This window comes from Schistocerca piceifrons, chromosome 9 (assembly GCF_021461385.2).
Source record: "Schistocerca piceifrons isolate TAMUIC-IGC-003096 chromosome 9, iqSchPice1.1, whole genome shotgun sequence".
Taxonomy (NCBI): Eukaryota; Metazoa; Arthropoda; class Insecta; order Orthoptera; family Acrididae; genus Schistocerca; species Schistocerca piceifrons.
In genome coordinates, this window is record NC_060146.1 from 34,959,453 (window position 1) to 34,978,389 (window position 18,937).

Here is an 18,937-nt window from a genome sequence, read left to right on the forward strand (position 1 = left end):
GAGAGACAGGAAGTACTTGGTACTAAACTGTCACCCCATAAATGTTGATTGGCACAAGCACAGTAAATGCAGTACATGTTTATGATGAACTTGGGAAATAAAAGCACACGCTCAACTGACAAAAAACCATTTTCAACAGTTGTGTGTCAATATCGATTATCTTGATATTCCTGGACAAGTAAGTAAGAAACCCTGGAACTGTCTGGGAAGTCATGGGAAGCCAGGAAAGAATGAGATGCTATAAGTGGTATGAGGTGATTAACTATATATCAGGAGGAAATATGCCTTGTGGAAAAACTCAACACTAAGTGAAAAGAGTATTCAGTGGAAGATATAGAACACAAAGCTTTTAACACACACACATTTAAATGGCTCTAAGCAGTATTGCTACATTTACTGTGACTAATTGGGCTGTAGGCATATGCAGTGTAGGCTCGCACACACGTGCTGCAGCGGCTAATTCTTTTTTTGCTTTACTGATGTCTCCACTACCAACGTAAACAGTACGCGCATTTACCTCACATCGACTGGAAGTGCAGCGAGATGCTTCCCCAGAGGTGTGAGCTCGTTCTCTTCATCCAGCGCCCCTATATCGCGCAGCCTCTTTAATGCCGAATCTATACTCTCAACTGGAGGAGGTTCCAACGTACGTTCTGCAAATATAATTCCACATTAGTTCGAAGTGGCAGTAACACAATTTAATCTAAATGCCAACAGGAATACTTGCATATAAAAAAATTAACTGCACAGTGTAGCCCACAAAATAAAAAGTGAAAGAGTAAGGAGATCATAATAATGAATCAGAACTTTCCCTTCAGCTTCCTTCCTTAACAAGCTGAGTCAGATATAAAAAAAGTAGTAGAACCAACATACATCTGATGACAATTTATTTACTCATACATTCTACAAGCAACTAACGGTTCCAAAAGACGATATGCGTAAATCCTGGATGGAATATAAATAAAGAAAGGGGTAAAGATAATCATTCACCACAAAGCTGAGTCACTGAACAGTAAACAGGCATGCAAAGAAAACTGAAATTGTTGATGAGTTTCCAGACAATCACCTCTGTGGCTCTTTAAAACACATAAAGTGATATAGAACAAGAACTTTAAAAGCTACAGAGAACAACAAAAATTCCCACATGCAGCAATCATGCTGGAGGTAGCCACAATCAAGCAACAAACACTACAACAATTCACTGTACTTCATCACCTTTCCTTATGGAAGCCCAACACCAATTACTCTGACAGAGTTTTGTGATGAAATGACTCCTAACATTTATTTTCATCAATAACAGGTCAACTACCACTCGCATTTTTCAGACTTTCGCTTTCGCATTACACTCAATTTCCCAGAGAATTCCCGATTTTCAGTTTTTGCACACAGATCGCCATCCTGTACAGTGTCACAGTGCTGAAGCTCAGATAAGTGAGAAGTTGTATCTTGTATAGTATGTGAGAAACTAAGGGGCTGTGAGATGTAGGGAGGGATGGAGGGAAAGTTGGTCGAGGGCTGGAAGGGGGAGGTAGCAATCTAATGTGACACCGGTGATTCAGCCTGGTATAGACTGCATAATTTTTGCCATCTGTATCCTTCCCCCAAAAATCCTCCCTCCCTCCCTCCCTCCCTCCCTCTCTCTCTCTCTCTCTCTCTCTCTCTCTCTCTCTCTCTCTCTCTCTCTCAATTACTTGGAGAGGGACTGTCCTTACAACACATCCATCAAGTACCATGGCTCATATCTCCCTAGCCCCCATTTCATAGCCTCGATGCTTGCCTGTTCACCTCATCGATCCACATTCACCATCTCTCTCCTCTATGTAGTCTCCCAGGCCATTCTTCCACTTAATCATGTACCACATATTTCACCAGTGGCACATACTATTTTCTTGCTGCTTGTTCTTCACAGCCATCAGCTAAGACTGCCTCCACCCTCCTCCTCCTCCTCCTGTCTTCTCCCACTGACAAAATCCTTAGTCCCACATTATTTCCACACATGCTGAGGTGCCATCAAATCAAAAGACTTGCTTTAGACTGCTGAGTCACATGCAAGAGTCTGTTTTTTTTTCAACTGGTAAACAAACGATGTTAGCCTAAACACATTATCACCCCCAGTAAAAAAAAAAAAAAAAATCTGAACATGCTCTGAAGAGCTACCAATCCATAAAAGCAGAATTTTCTCGAGAAAACTGTAAAATTACAAGGAGGTTTAATGGCAGAATAACATTTAGTTTCAGGAGTTGGAATTCCAGTACTGCCAAATACACAAATTTAAAAGTGAAAAAACTATTCCCAGCTTTCAGAACTCTCAGTTCCTTCCTTTGGGATGAAAGATTTGGAAGGACCAATGTTGAGAGACACCCATCTGCCTGTTGTGTGATCAAGAAGAGACAAAGAGAGAGTAGGAGGGAAACAGTTGGTCAGTCAGTTGGCCAGATGGTCGGTATCTCTCAACACCTCCCATATTTATCTCTGTCTCCTCTTGCCCTCACAAGATACAAACCTCACTCAAGTTGGGTTATGAGTGATTTAATTTTCTTTCCTAAACCTATCCCTCTATCTTCCATGCTCCAAAAACGAACTAGGAATTTTTTTTTTTCATTTTAACAACAATATTAATTTGATAGATTGCAATTCACCACATAGAAGCGATGTTGAACAGCCGGCAGGCACATTTAAAAGTAGATTCAGCTGTTTGATACTTCAGATTCTCTCTCTCTCTCACTCACTCACTCTCTCACACACACACCAACACACACACACACACACACAAACACATTGGTCTGGCTGAGCGCACAATGCTGGGATTGCAGTTTAGCAGGTGAACTGTGGTGCTGATAGTGTTTGGTCAGGTGAGCGGAGAGAGAATATGGTATGTTGCAAGAGGAGGGCTTGGGGATAGGTAGCTAGCAGCTTTGAGGAAGGTACCAGGTGAGTGAGTTAAGAATGTGGGTGGTAGGGGTGGTAAGTGCACAGGCAAGACATGCAACACTGGGGTACCAGTGCCAGTGCATGATGAAGATGATATGAATTGGGAGGGCATGAGAGGATGAAATGTAGACTTGGACTGGAAGGAAGTGGCAGGACAGAGGAAGGGGCAACTGTCAGATATAGGTTGGGGAAGGGGGGAACCAGCAGTTTAGCAAAGATTCAAATTGGGAGGATTATAGCAGCAAAGGACACGTTGTCCTGTAATCCCCACGTACGTAGTTCAGAAGCGCTGGTGCTGGAGGGAAGGATACAAATGGCACATGTTGTGACATAGCCACTGAACTCTAGCACACAATCCATCAGGTGGTGAACTCTGTTCTCAGCCTCAGTTTGGCAGTGGCCATTCATTCTGATGGAAAGCTGGTTGGTGCCCACATAAAATAGTGCGAAGTGATTGCAACGCAGCCAGTATATGATGTGGCCGCTTTCAGAGGTGTCCCTTCCTCTGATGTGGAAGAATAAGCTTGTGGCAGGGCTGGAGTAGGACATGCTGGGTGAATGAATCAGGCAGGTCTTGCACCTGGGTCCTCCACAGGGATATGGCACCCATGGCAAGAGATTCAGAGTTAGAGAGGCATAGGGATGGATCAACACGTCTTGTAGATTGGGTGAGTGACAGAATAACTCTTTAGAAGATTGGGAAGGATCTTGGGTATGATGTTCCTCATTTCCAGGCTTGATGTTGCATAAAATTTCAGCGAAGGATATGGATCTTTTGCTCCAGTCTTTTCACAGGCTTATCCTGTCCTATCAGGCATCTTCCACGCACTTAAGTGTGAACTGCAAGATAGTGATGTAGAGGTAGATCACAGGCAGGGCCAACTGTGAAAACTGATATGCCATATACCAACACTGCTGCAATCACCATACAGGTTTTTGTCAATTATGACAACCAACCAATTATCCACCAGAATAAATGCCACCGCCCAGCTGAGGCTGAGAACAAAGTTGACCAACCGGTGACACAACATGTTCTTTGCTCCCATAATCCTCTTCACCTCCAGCTCTGCTAACTCACTGCCCCCACATCCTGAAACCAATCGTTTCCACCTTCGTGAATCCCGTCACTCCCTCCCAGTCCAAGCCTCCGTGTCATCTTTGTTGTGAGCCACATCTCTCCAGCTCTGTTGCCTGTATGTCAAATGCCTTGTCCACGCATCTACCACCTCTCCCTCCCACATCTCTATCCTGCACATCTGCTACCTCCCTTCGAGCAGCTAGCTACCAGTTCTCTTGCTTCCCACTTCTTTCTCCCAAGAATCTGTGTCTAAAAATTAAGGTGCACAGGTGTGTGTGTGTGTGTGTGTGTGTGTGTGTGTGTAAGTGCGTGCATGCGCACACACTGGCTTGTTGAAAGATTTTTTCTGAAAACTGGAGAAATTTGCATTGTTTTTGTGTGTCTGTCAGCAACTTGACGCTTCTGCTATTCAGTGAGTTGTCTCCTTTACTTTTAAATCATTTACGAAACACTTTCAAAGGTAGATCCAGCTATTGGATACGGCCCTTCAAACATGGAGAAACCCTGAATGGAATAACAACAATATGAAAATGTAAATTGCTACTAACCATATAGAGGAGGTGACGAGTGACAGACAGGTAAACTGAAAAAAAAAAAAAAAAAAAAAAAAAAAAACTGCTAAATATTATTGCCTACCAGACTAAGACTTTCATCAAATACAGGCACAAAAAATGCATGGCCTCTGTATCCAGAAAAAACAGTGGCCAACCGTGTGTGTGTGTGTGTGTGTGTGTGTGTGTGTGTGTGTGTGTGTGTGTGTGTTTTGTTTTGTCTATATCTGATGAAGGAATTAGTTCAATAGGTAATAATGTGTATCAGTCTTTTTTTACTGTGTCTGTCTGGCACAACACTTGCCCAATGTGGTGAGTACCTATCTATCCTTTTCATACTGATGCTTCAGATTTAGAAACACACACACACACACACACACACACACACACACACACACACTCTGTGCTGAGGCCTGACTGAAGTTTGTAGTGAACTTGGCTGGGATGGGTATTGCGTGTACCATATTTACTCGAATCTAAGCCGCACCTTTTTATATTTATAGAAGACGAGCTTTTTTCTTTGCCCCGAGTTACGACCACTGCATTTTCATACATTATCCAACGAAGTAAATAGAAATTCTGTATTGTTCATCTTCGAATGTAGCAGCCTTTCAAACATTCGTAGCAACAAAAATAAATTTCTTTACACAAAAATACCAACAATGCACAAGGCCTTATGATTGTTGCACGAGTAGATACACTGAGGCTCATTAATATTTCACGTAGTGGCACCTATTGATTCGTGGAATTTTGTGAAGTGCTTGTTGGTGTTAGTGAATCATACTGAAGTGCTTTCATTATAGAGCCAAATTCAAGAGGGGATTTATTTCTTTTTCAGAACAAAGTTCTAATCGTGCCGCAGGTCTGCGATACGGGATTGATGAGAGCAACGTCAGGTGATGGCGACTGCAGAGAAACAAATTATTTGAATGTTCAAGTAGCAGGAAAGCATTTAGTGGGCCAAAGTGTGGCCGATATCATGCACTAGAAGTGATTTTAAATGAATTTGCTAAGTAACAGCGTTAGAAATTCCTGCCTGTGAATGCCAAAATTTTAAAAATTAATACACATGAAATTGCTAGAGAGCAAAAAATCGAAAATTTTAAGGCTAGTCGCAGCTGGATTGATCTGTTTATGAAGCACTGGGGTTTTTCACTTCGGAGGCAAATTTCAGTTGCACATAATGCTGAAAAATTATGAAGAAAAACTTGTGGAATTTCAGTGCTTCATAATTAGTAATACCTTCTTGGTCAGATAGGAAATACTGACCAAACTCACATATATTTTGACATGCCGTCAAATTATATGGTTGACGCCAAAGGAAAGAAATACATAAGTGTTCTTACATCAAGGAGGTGAAAAACAGCGGATCTCCGTCATGATAGCTTGCACAGCAGATTGACATAAATTAGCCCCATACATAGTTTTCAGGAGAAAGTCTTTACCGAAAATGGAAGTATTTCCAAAAACTGTAATTGTACGAGAAAACTAAACTGGGTGGTTTTCGGAGGAATGGTGTTGGAATGGATTAGGTGTGTGTGGAATTGTTGTCCTGGTGCAATGCTTGGTTTATGCAGTCTGTTGGTAGTAGATGCATACGCAGGCCATACAACACCTGCAGTACAAAGAAAATTAGAGGAAAGCAAAACGGATTTGGCAGTAATTCCAGGCGGAATGACGTCAGTTCTGCAACCACTTGACATCTGTTAGAATAAACCATTTAAGGACAAGCTTGAACGCATGTACACAGACTGGCTTTCGAAAAGCGACAGACAGCTGACACCAACAAGATGTGAAAAATGCGCAAGTTTGTCGCAAGTGTGCCAGTGGATTTATGATGCAAGGAAGTGTGTCCAAAGCAGACTGTGGAACAAGCAATTAAAAAATGTTCAATATCCAATGCACTAGATGGCACGGAGGACGATCCTCTGTATGAAGAAATGAGCAACAAAGAATTGAGTGATAGTGATTCAGAATCATGACTGATATTTTAAACATTTCGTATAAGATGTATTACAAACCTAATAAAATTTTGTTTTAAATTTCAGCATTTATTTTCTAAGTTATTTTCATTCTTATTTTACGAGTGTTACTACTCTGCATTCAAAAGGATAGAAAAGCGTAGAGAGCTGCATCAAACCAGTCTACGGACTGAAGACAACAACACATCGTACATTTCAAGTCATCACTAAATATCTACTACAAAAATCCGACTGGCAAGACTGTTTGGGATGTGTGTCAATATGTCCAACTCTATGTTCTGAATTATTTTTTTCCTACCTGTGACAAGAAATGATTACTAATAGGAACTTTTATGAATCATGAATCACATGCAGTATTCTCTTCACCATAAGAATAATACGAATGTAAACATTATTCCACGTATTCTTTCGTGTTTGCTGCTATCTTATTTAAATCCTGTCTGCGTAACAAACTACGAAACTAGAGTGAGACAACATCAAACATGGAAGAATATACATATCATGTCATGTTTATATTCATATTATTTTTATGCTGAATAGTGATACAGTCAGAAATGAAGCACGGCAAGTGACTAGATTTTAAAATCTAAGATGACTCTAATTTCTGTGCAGAATGTAATGTACTAAAGAGCTGTCTGCAAAGATTTTCAAACAGAGAAAAATTTTCGAACTCTCGTTCAGAACATCTTCTATCATACGCAGTCTATTATTTGGTTGTTGTTGATCATTATCAAAGAAAGCAGCAGTGTAAGTAACAACAAATAGCAGTCTCTTGCCATTGTTTCGCTAATGAGACAATTCCTCTCTTCTTTTTTATTGTAAGCGGTGGTAGTGCGCACAAATGCAAGCCGTGCCGCGAGCGGCAACAGGTCGTAAACACACATTATCAGAATGCGACACACAATGCATGACACAGTACAATAACGCATTTTTAGCTTAGAGTGAGGTAAACATCTATAAAAAAAGATAACAGTACTTATCAGATCAAAACAAAACAAGGAATCGATTCAAACCAGATGAAGCACATGAAAAAGGAAGGGTACCCGTATAAATACGGATGGAGCGCCTGACGCATAGCAATGGCTACCTGGTAAAGCTTAACTGTTAAGCTTACGACTCGAGCCAAACTACTGTAGTTGTATCTTCATCCATTCGATCTAAATGAATCAACTTTGTTTCAATTTGGAGGTGCGGTCTAAAACTTTTCTCTCCCCTTGAATTTTGAGTCTCAAATTTCAAGTGTGGCTTAGATTCGGGAAATTTCTTTTTCCTTGATTTCAAATCTAATTTTTCAAGTGCGGCTTAAATTCAAGTGCGGCTTAGATTCGAGTAAATACGGTATTTCTCTACACCCGAGTAAGGACTGTGTCCAATAGCTTATTTGCTTCAAAATGTGTGTGCCTGACACTTAATGTCTCGTCTATGTGGTGAGTTGCAATCTATCAAATCCATCACAGATTTTTCACTTTTAAAAATGTCCATTAGCAATAGTACTGTAATGTCATCTCCTGGGGGGGTGGGGGTGGGGGGGTACATACTGCCCAGCGATTCTGTCTTCTCTTAATTTTACAACAACCAATCTGTCAGAGTTCTACAAATGTTATGTGCAGGAACACAGTGCTCCATGTTTCTCTGCTTCATTATTACTACCTGGTGAAGTTCAATATTCCTCTCTGACCGCGTTCCAAGTCTCTGTAACTGGACACAGTCGCTTCTGCGTCACCCGACGGTGCAATTTTGGAGAACAGTTACGTGTCCTAACTATGAAGAGACGAGATTCTGTGAGACACGTACTAACCTAAGACTTTGTGCACGTCGGTGCCCGCAAACACGGGCATCGTGAGTATCCGCAGCAGCAACTGCTCGAGGGGAACGCGGTGGAGCTCGGGGACCGGCTGCGAGTCGAAGTGGTACTGAAAGCGGTGGTGCGTGTACAGGTAGCAGCACACCCCGGGCATCACTCGACCCGCGCGACCCTTGCGCTGCCTCGCATTAGCCCTCGACACCCACACCGTGTCCAGACTCCCCATATTCTTGTTGGAATCAAATCTGTGGGCAAAAAGCAAGACTCAAATTGAAGTTTTATTTAGGACAGTGTACCGACAGAAGGCAAGATATCGCTCTGTTGGTGGGACGAGTGCGAGACTTACACTTACACTGACAAATTCACAAAAAAGTTTGGGACAGTATTCTCTGCAAGGTAATCAACCTAGCAAATAAACTGCCCAACAATATATGAGAGAGTTAACTAAAACCAGGGAGTTTTAACAAGCATTTAAAACATTTAGCATAAGTAATACAGACAAAAGAAAACTTTTATATGTTACAGATATGGAACACTACAACTGTGATGAATAAAAGTTCCATAAGTAACTGCAACCTATGCAACTGGTAACAATGATTTCTGAAAATCTTTATCAATGTTACCTGCTATGTTACTAAATGGCTAAATGGTTACATGAAGCTCTACATAATGGCTTCCATGGGCAACAAAATTTTGATTTTCAATATCTCATATAATTACTGACAGAATTCAAAAATTTAAAATTCTATCACAATCTACTCGCTAACAGTAGACTAGATTCATCCAGTATTTGAGAATGAGAGCACTTAGTGACATCTAACAGACACAACTTCAGACCTTTTTCAAAATTATTTCTCACTGACATATCCTACAACATAATGAAACAAACAAGGTTTATCGCATACTACATTTTCACTGTTCTTGCAGTAAATATTCAGCATCATGCATGATTTTTTAATTTATTACTCCCTTACTACTAACTGTATTCGCAACATATTTTGCACCCACTCTCTGAATGGACCTGCACATTATACCATTGTACGACATATAGTTCAGGAGATATCACGTCATAAATACTGAGATGCGTGGAGACCTAGCTATTTTTTAAACGGAGTGCAAATTACCCAGACTACACTCATCCAGAGTTTGATAAAGAGAACACTTATAAACTTCCAACAAACTATAATTTCAGTTTCCTAAACTTTTTCTCTTTTAGAAACTAGTAAAATCAACAAAATTACTGTTTTGTGTCTGCAACCAAAGATTTTTCTTGCTTAACATCGAATATTTAACACACTAACTCATCTGTACAATTTTCAGACATTTTAAGCTGTTTAGTACATGGGAGTTTGAGACCTGAAGGCTTGGGAAAAGTGGTGGAAGGGGGTGATGGTTTACTGGTACGTATTGCACAGTACAGAATTACTAAAATAACATGAAAAAGGGCATGTTGAAATACGTTGGGATTGGTGAAAGAGAGATGCAATTGGTAAAGAGTGTTGGTATTGGTAAAAAAGTTTTGCAGTTGGTTAACAATTAAAAAAATAAACCACCTCAGTCACTCATATCTTCAGAGCACCATGTGTGGTACTGGAAAACCGTACGCCTAAGGTTGGTGATGAAAAATGCTAATTTCCTTTCATATCTCTGAACTCAATGTCTCCTTCATTGTGAAAGGATGCCAACTCAGTTTTTCAGACACAAAATGGGAATGCATGAAGGATGTAACAGGGAGGCAGGGGCGTCATCATGGTCCTGCTGTGAGCCTAAAGATGTGTATGTAGAGTGAGCAATCTATACAGTAGCTCGAGATGGGACATGAATAAAAAGAGCAACACCACTTCCAGAATTACATAAATATGTTAGTAATTATATGTATAAAAACAAAGATGAGGTGACTTACCGAACAAAAGCGCTGGCAGGTCGATAGACACACAACCAAACACAAACATACACACAAAATTGAAGCTTTCGCAACAAACTGTTGCCTCATCAGGAAAGAGGGAAGGAGAGGGGAAGACGAAAGGAAGTGGGTTTTAAGGGAGAGGGTAAGGAGTCATTCCAATCCCGGGAGCGGAAAGACTTACCTTAGGGGGAAAAAAGGACAGGTATACACTCGCACACACGCACATATCCATCCACACATACAGACACAAGCAGACAGGTCTTTAAATATGTCTGCTTGTGTCTGTATGTGTGGATGGATATGTGCGTGTGTGCGAGTGTATACCTGTCCTTTTTTCCCCCTAAGGTAAGTCTTTCCGCTCCCGGGATTGGAATGACTCCTTACCCTCTCCCTTAAAACCCACTTCCTTTCGTCTTCCTCTCTCCTTCCCTCTTTCCTGATGAGGCAACAGTTTGTTGCGAAAGCTTGAATTTTGTGTGTATGTTTGTGTTTGGTTGTGTGTCTATCGACCTGCCAGCGCTTTTGTTCGGTAAGTCACCTCATCTTTGTTTTTATATATAATTTTTCTCACGTGGAATGTTTCCTTCCATTATATTAGTAATTATATGCATGCATGTTTGCTAAGTTTTAATCATCTTCTGTTGCTGCACAGAGCTGACATGTGTAATGTACCATAAAATGATTTGTGGTTTAGCAGACAGTTAACGAAGTAAGAACACTAACATTTAGTCCATACAATTAACTTGTATGCCTCACACAATACACCAAGCTGATGAATAAAAAAGGAAAACTAGAATTGAAATGAGAGCAGAAAAAAAGAATGACCTGAAGATAATCAAATGGAACTATTGAAGGGTAGGGTGAAAATTCCCATACGGTCACAGGCTGTGAGAAATAAAAGAAGATTACATAAAAAGACAACAATATTTCAAATGTAAACATCAGTTCTCATTTACCTGTACTAGTCTATCTACTGCCTTTACTTATTAGTATTGCTCAGTATGATACACTCACACATTATATGGTGCTCTGCACAATGCTTTTCACATCCATCATGTGAAACCCAACGTGCACCTTTCTCATATGACATACTGGAAGCTTTGGATCAAGGCAGCCAGATAGACACAGTATTTCTTGATTTCAGGAGAGCACTAGACTCGGTACCAAATCCACACTTATTATCAAAAGTATAATCATATGAGGCATCGAGTGTAATTTGTGATTTGATCGAGGATTTTTTGGTAGGGAGGACGCAACAAGTTATTGGGGATGGATAGTCATAAAAACATTTAGAAGTAACCTTGTGTGTGCCCCCAGGGAAGTGTGTTGGCACCCTTGCTGTTCACGTTGTATTTTAATGATCTTGCCGACAATTTAATAGTAACCTCAGTCTTTTTGCAGATGATTCAGTTGTCTATAATGAAGTACTGTCAGAAAGAAGCTGCATGAATAATCAGTCAGATCAAAGTGGTGCAAAGATTGGCAACTTGCTTAAAATGTTCAGAAATGTAAAAAAGAAAAAAAATGGTATCCTATGGCTACAATATCAACAAGTTGTAATTGAAATCAGTCAACTCGTACAAATACCTGGGTGTAACCAACTGCACAATACTGTAGGGATATTGCATGGAATGACCACACAGGCTCAATTATAGGTAAAACAGGTGGTAGACACTTGTTCCTTGGTAGAATACTGGGGAAATGCAATCAGCCTACAAAGAAAGTTGCCTGCAAATCACTAGTGCAATACATTCTAGAATGCTGCTCAGATGTGTGTGACCTATACCGAAAGGACTAAGAGGGGATACTGAATGTAAACACCCAGAGAAGCGCAATGTGAATAAGCACAGGCAGACTCCTGAAGATAGATGTAAACTATACCAAGAAAGCCTACTTTAGCTTCAAGAATTGCCTTTATATCATGATTCTAAAGATATACTACAATCCCCTAAAGATGGCTCCTGCAGAGATGGTGAGGACATGATTAGATTAATTATTTCGTGCACTCATTCTTCCCGCACTCCATATATGAATGGAACATGAAATAACCCCAATAACTGGTACAGGAGTGTAGATGTAGATGTAGATGCGTATTTGCTGATTATGAACACTGTATTTTTTCCCTGTGTATGCACTCTCTTCTTTCCATCTTTCACACTCTCCGTGGTTGAGGTTTCAGCTCTAAGAATTAAACTTTAATCCTACTGACAAAGGAACCTCTACTTCACTGCTTCTACATCTACTCAATGTTTTTTATTGTTTAAGGAGTAAAGAAGGATTCCATTCTATAGCTGTTTCTGTGCCTACCAATAACTTAACAACTCAACTAATCAGCGAGTTGTTACCTTTTCACCTTAAATTATTTATATTGCACCTAGTACTTTCCATTACTCTATTTAACTTTTGTTGACATTAAGCATTATATACATACTATTTCAAAATAATGTAAAGGGTAGCTAATAGGCATATGAAAACTAAATGTCACTACTCAGTATCTCAGACCCATATTATTCTTTTGATGCAGTGTCAGAAGATTAGCTTGTTTCAGTTTAATTCTAGAATAATGAAAGGGAAATACCTAAGAGTTGTGTTAATGTTTTATGTACCTATCTGGCATCCAGGAATTCACTGTACAGGCAAGTGTGAGTCTGTCTTGCCGTAATGTTCCTTCTAGAATGTTGGATAATTTTCCAGAATGTTATATACAATCTTCTGAAAGTTTGAGAATGTTCCAGAATGTAAGCACTTTTTCATCTTTTCCACTGTGAAACACATCTCTTTCTACTGAGTAAGCGCTCATAGCTCTTATGGTATGCATGTGTAACGGATGTTTTTTTCTTATTCTGGTTCGTGCTACCACCAATCCAAATACAGACTGCCCCCCCCTTTTTTTTTTTTTTTTTGCACCTTGTATGTTGAGACTGAACTTTATTTTGAAAGTATGAGTTAAATTATAAAGAATCCGTTGCTAAGTATTATCTCCAGCATGCTGTATGGTACAGTACACACTATTTGGAACCCCCATCTAGTACTAATTTGCCTGAACTTCAAGAATGGGAACACACTCTACACCATAGCTCCTCATCTCACTACCCTTCTGGACTTTACCCCTGTTAAGGACCCCCCCCCCCCCCCCCCCTTTCCATTTTTCATTGAAGAATTTATTTTCTCTATTACTTTTTTTATCTACATCTTCACCACCCTCTCTTTTTTTTTCTCCTAGTTCTTAATTTCGCTATTCATTTCACTTCTCTTTTCCAATTCCCTCCTAATTCTTACTTGCGCTATTCATTTTCAATACTCAATTTCCTTTGTCTTAACCCATCCCTTACTTCCTACTCTGCCCCATCATCTTACGACTGAAGCTGGCACAGAGCTTCCAATGTTCTGTCTTTGACCTCCCACTGCCTCAGACACCTCCCCTTCATCTTCGTCTCTCATCATCCTCACAACAGGTGCATCCTATTCTTCCCAACCTAACTCGCCTTCCTCTCCAATGAAAGAGAATACAGTACCAACAGTTAGCTTTTTTACTTTCAAATATGTGTATCAGCAGCAGTGAAATTTCACATCATAGGGAAATTACTGGTCAGCTTTTTCCTTTACATCCCTACAATATTCCAAAATGACTTTTACTTTTGATACAATGAGTATACAGCAGTTATCATTTGTGAATGTGTGTAGTTCAATATTGCAGTTATCTGTAACCTTGCTAAAGTTGTCAGTGACAGATATCTAAAGACATATAACAATCGTGAATAGCTAAAAAACCTGTTCATGGATTCCCACCTTTACTCACATTCATCTGCTCATCTGCTGAATCACACTCATCCACAACATAAAATTGAAAACATGATATTTTCTAAAATCTGCTGAACAAATATATAAACAAACAGAGTTAAGAATATAAAAAAGTGCTAAAAAAATGTGGCTAGCAGCTGACCTGCAGAACCACTGGATGAGTCAATCACCATGAAAACACATTAAAAGTATTCTCCTTAAAAATTCAGGTAGCAGCTGTAATAATAAGACGACATGAAAGTGTACCTGTTTTCCTTCATTTTTCCAGTGTCTATTACAAATACACAGTCATCAATGGTGACAGACGTTTCTGCTATATTTGTAGACAAGACTATCTTCCGCATTCCATTCTTTGGTTTCCTGAAAGAGAAAAAGAAAAGTGTTAGCTAGTAAAAACAATTAAGTGAAAAACAAGAGCTATTATTTAGTAAGAAAGATAATACAACTGCAGTTGATTAGGTCAAGAAATAGCACATTGCAGTATAGCTTTCCGACATAATTTGAGGTCTGACAATTATTGGACTAAAAGTAAATGTTGGGGTGATTAATCTTTCTGACAGTACAAATGTTTATAAAGCATTGTGTTTCCTGAAGTTTACCTGACAGATCGAATATTCCATCATTTTTTGGGTGTGCATTTGAGATGTTTCGAAATCAACCTCTCTACAATTCCCAAGGTGAGTCACTTGCAAGCTTTTAAATCACTTTATATGCTGTGGAGTAAATGTACATGTGTTAAGAGATATCACCATTGGCAACAAGAGCACCACTCACAGATTAAACTAGATGTGTCTATGAGTAATTCAAAGCAAGCACAGGATTTACCAAATGTGTTGTTGATAATTATGGGTGGCATGAAGATTTAGAATATTTATTTTGAAAGCGCAGACATGAAATGAGGGGTTTCCACAATTTGTTGAGCTGGAAACTGTCGCCTCAGTTGAGCAGGTTGTCTGCTAACTGGATTTTCACAGTTTCCTTGACCATCAAATCCCAGGTGAGACCAAGCTGTAGCCAATGTCTTAACTTTCCTGTAAGCCACAGAATGGCCAGTGGAAATACACTGTTCAGCCACAGCTGATTTATTACACTGTAGTAGGCAGGTATATCACTGGTGTTCGATGCAACATTCTTTGACAGTCTATTTACTGTTCAAAGGAAATATCCTAAGTCTTCATGGCACCCATAATTATCAACAACACACTTCGTAAGCACTGTGGATTCACCGATTCAGTGCTTGCTTTGTTTTACTCTTACGTGCATCAAGTTTAATCTATGACTAATGCTCTTGTTACCAACAGTGTTGTCTCTAAAGCATGTATGTTTACTACATAGCGTACACAGTGACTTAAAAACTTGCAAGCACCTCTCCTTGAAAATGGCTGAAAGGTTATCAGCCAAAATATTGGAATCTGAATTAAAAATATCCTTGATGCATGACCAAGAAATGATGAAATATTTATACAGTGAAGCTTGTAGTACTCATCATTCACGATGATTTTTCACCAATAGTGCAATATAACAGTAACTCATCATTTTCCCTATTTACGAGCATTATGTTATATTTATTTATGGTCGGGGTCAACTAACAATCCTTGTCCCAATCTTTGAGTCTATGTAGGTCTTCCTGCATTTTGTTCAGGCTTCTGATGTTGCAACCTTCCTGTAGGCAACAGCAATGTCTAACAAAAAGCCTCATGTACCTTCCAATGTTACTCACTAGATTACTCACAAATACTATAAGGAATAATGGCCCCTAAAACACACCCTTTCAGTGCTCCAGAAATTATCTTGACACATGTCAATTTCGTTGGTTGGTTAGTCAGCTGACTGGGGATTAAAGCATCACAATGATTTTTTTCCCTTCTTCCTTAGACTGTATAACTTGCCTTGAATAGACAGTGACATTTATTGAACAGAAAACAATACTTCTATGGTGACAATATAACTCATAAAGTGTTTGGACTTTAATAGTGGTAACATTGATTTAATTTTCATCTCCACGAGTAAAAAGGAGAATCTCTTGTCATTTTTTGTCACTGTTTTGTTCTTCTCTTATTAGTTGTTCTTAGGTGTCCATGCCCGTATCTGTATGGACATATTGTCTATGTAAATCTTACTGTATAATAAGTAATGATCAATGAAATTAATTGTATTGTGGTTCTTCATTTTACTGTCAACATTATTTTTTAATAGCTCATCTCATGGATCAAGCGGTAAGTTTCTGTAAACAGACTTAGCCAGCCTGGTTAGCATCTGTTCAGCCACCACTGTGGCCATCTGACTTAATTTATATTTATTACACGGAACTTGCTTAGTCAAGGTGTATACGCGGACAAGGAAAAAACATTCCCGGATTTTTCCCGGATTTCCCAGTTAAAAATAAACTTTCTCCCGGGTAAAAACACACTTTTTCCGTCCTAAGTAACGGTATATTTTCCCTTGGAACTGCAAAAATTTATCAATCCTTTGAATGGTTATGGTCTTGGACACGGGTGTAGAATTTTCCGGCACTTTATAAAACGAAACTCAGGGAAAAAGACACGTTTTGGAAATATCTTTGATGTGCAACAACATGTACGCTGCGTATTTTCGTATTACGAAAGTATACATCAAAATTCCACCAAACACCGCATGTTACTTTCCGAATCACTGAAATCGAGCTTGCAATGGGGTTTTGTAAGCCAGTCATAGCTCATGTCACGTGATCTCGCCAGCTGATGACAGCGAATATTTAGAGCATAGGGCACATGATGCAGTCAGCCAATAGCAACATCATTGTTAAGTAGTGGTAACACACAAGTTAATGGTTTAAATTAATATACACCGTGTTGCTACAATAAAAGCAAAGCTTTCACATATAATATTGGTCTCTAAGGTTAATAAGCTGCAAGAGAAGCTAATTTGCATATAAAGTTGATTTTTTTGCGTGTGTTACACTTTAAGGTATATCACACAAATGTGCCAGTAAAATTTTTAATAATGACATAAATGTCTGATCTTCAGGGTTCAACATGCTTCTAAATGGCTCGTCATCAAAGAGTTGATTTTTAAATGAGACTCAAACGCTCTGTAATTTAAGAAATTCATGGTACATTCTCGCGCATAGTCCAACTTATGTTAAAGGATATTTACTTTGAAAGTAACGCTTTTCAAACCAGCATTCCCAATATTTTTCCGCGACCTGTTAGAAATAGGTTCGTTTCAGCAGTTTCCATAGAGCGCCAGGTAACAGGCGACAACGCGCTTGTGCAGCTACCATGAAGTAGGAAGCCCGTATGTACGTACATGTAAAACATTAAAAGATCTTACATTCTGATGTAAAAGCAGCAAGACATCACAGAGTACTCCAAGAGCATCAGAATTTCGTGAACCATACTAAAATGTGCACATTTAAACTGCAACTTAAAGTACACATTCGTATGTCCATATTCCCAACGAAGTAGACCTCGACCTGATATTAAGCTTTCCAGTGTGGTTTTCGGGGTGTAAATTTTCTTGGAGCACCAGTACTGTATTACATCATGTTTGGTTCTTTATTATGGTGTAATGCCATACATGCTAGAAGATGAAAACGTGCACTTGAAACACAGCGAACAGTTGAAATTAGCCAGTACTGTGGAATTAAAAATTTTGTTTCAAATACATTGACTGCCTCTGCGGAAAAGGTTAATAAAAGCCCAATTTCTTTAGCAAACAGACAAAAATAACTTCATTGTTCCGCAAGGCGATTAATGCTTGACTGTCCGAAAGGTGGAAATAAAATAAAATTTGAAACTAATTAAATATTTAAACCTTTCGTAATTATGTGACTGTATTATAATTCACTTGATATCTCCCAGCCATAGATATCCGTTTTATTTTCATTTGACGTGAGAGTAAAACAAGGGGAAACAGCAAAATTACTAAACGTAAACATGGGTCACGTGGAGACTACCCACTATAACTCAGGCTGCTCTGCGCATCAGCCCCGGATCTACGATATTTGCGAACTGGGTCAATATTTAAAAAATCGAAATTTCAAAAATATGTGCATCTTGTAGGGCACATCATTCTGAAAAGTTTGAAACATAAAACATATGTGTTTGAGAAAATGTATGACTTGTTATTTGGTCTTAAGTGTGCCAAAGTGCAGTACCACGCCTCTTCATACAGCATTCTTCTATCGCACGTCACTGTATTTTGCTCTGTGGAATTGGAAGGTGTATATTTTGTAAGCGATGCCATCAAACTATATTCAGGTCAGTGGAAATTGAAATGTCCTGTGGTGCCTCTCCTGCTCCCACTCGGCCGGTTTGACAGCCTGCCCTTCTTTTTTATTATTATTTTTTTAAAAACTCGCCATTAATAGCAGATGGGATTATTTGTAATCGGGAGTACATGAAATCTTCAGAAAATTTGCACTCTTTATTGTCTGTTAGCTGATAACTTGCTGTTTTGTGTGACATAAAATTAAATACAGGCTAATACAGGCTACATAAAACCAACATAGGCAAGAGACAAGCAAGAAAGTACACACTTCTTCAATCCTTACCTCCTAGCATTTTTTTCTCTCTAATCTTGCTACAGCTTTACATGGCGTGCTTTCTTTTCTGCGCATGAATCTATTACCTCACCAAAGTTCGTCAAACATTTTGCTACACGAAAAATGGAAATATCGTTATCTGATACTGAAAAAGCTGTTAACACTAATAATTCCCAAGACTGGCGTGGTTTCTCGATCTGATTACGTCTATTTTGTCACTGTATGCTAGATAAAACAAAATAGGCCTATGAGATGAGAAGTTCCGCTTTATGCAAGACACCTTTTTTCTTTTGTGTTGTACACAACAACACGTAATGGCAGCGAAAACTCCACCTATGTTTTGAGTAATTGGAAAAACT

General features: G+C 39.2%; 1 protein-coding gene across 1 annotated transcript in view; it reads right to left on the reverse strand.

Moving 5' to 3' along the window:
* LOC124716912 (putative ATP-dependent RNA helicase DHX57) overlaps window positions 1–18,937 on the reverse strand; it is a 232,224-nt gene that overhangs the window by 53,897 nt on the left and 159,390 nt on the right. The window contains exons 16-18 of the mRNA XM_047243480.1: window positions 14,300–14,413; window positions 8,341–8,591; window positions 518–653 (exon numbers count right to left, since the gene is read on the reverse strand). Coding sequence (XP_047099436.1) covers window positions 518–653; window positions 8,341–8,591; window positions 14,300–14,413 — 501 coding nt within the window. The remainder of the gene's footprint in view (window positions 1–517; window positions 654–8,340; window positions 8,592–14,299; window positions 14,414–18,937) is intronic.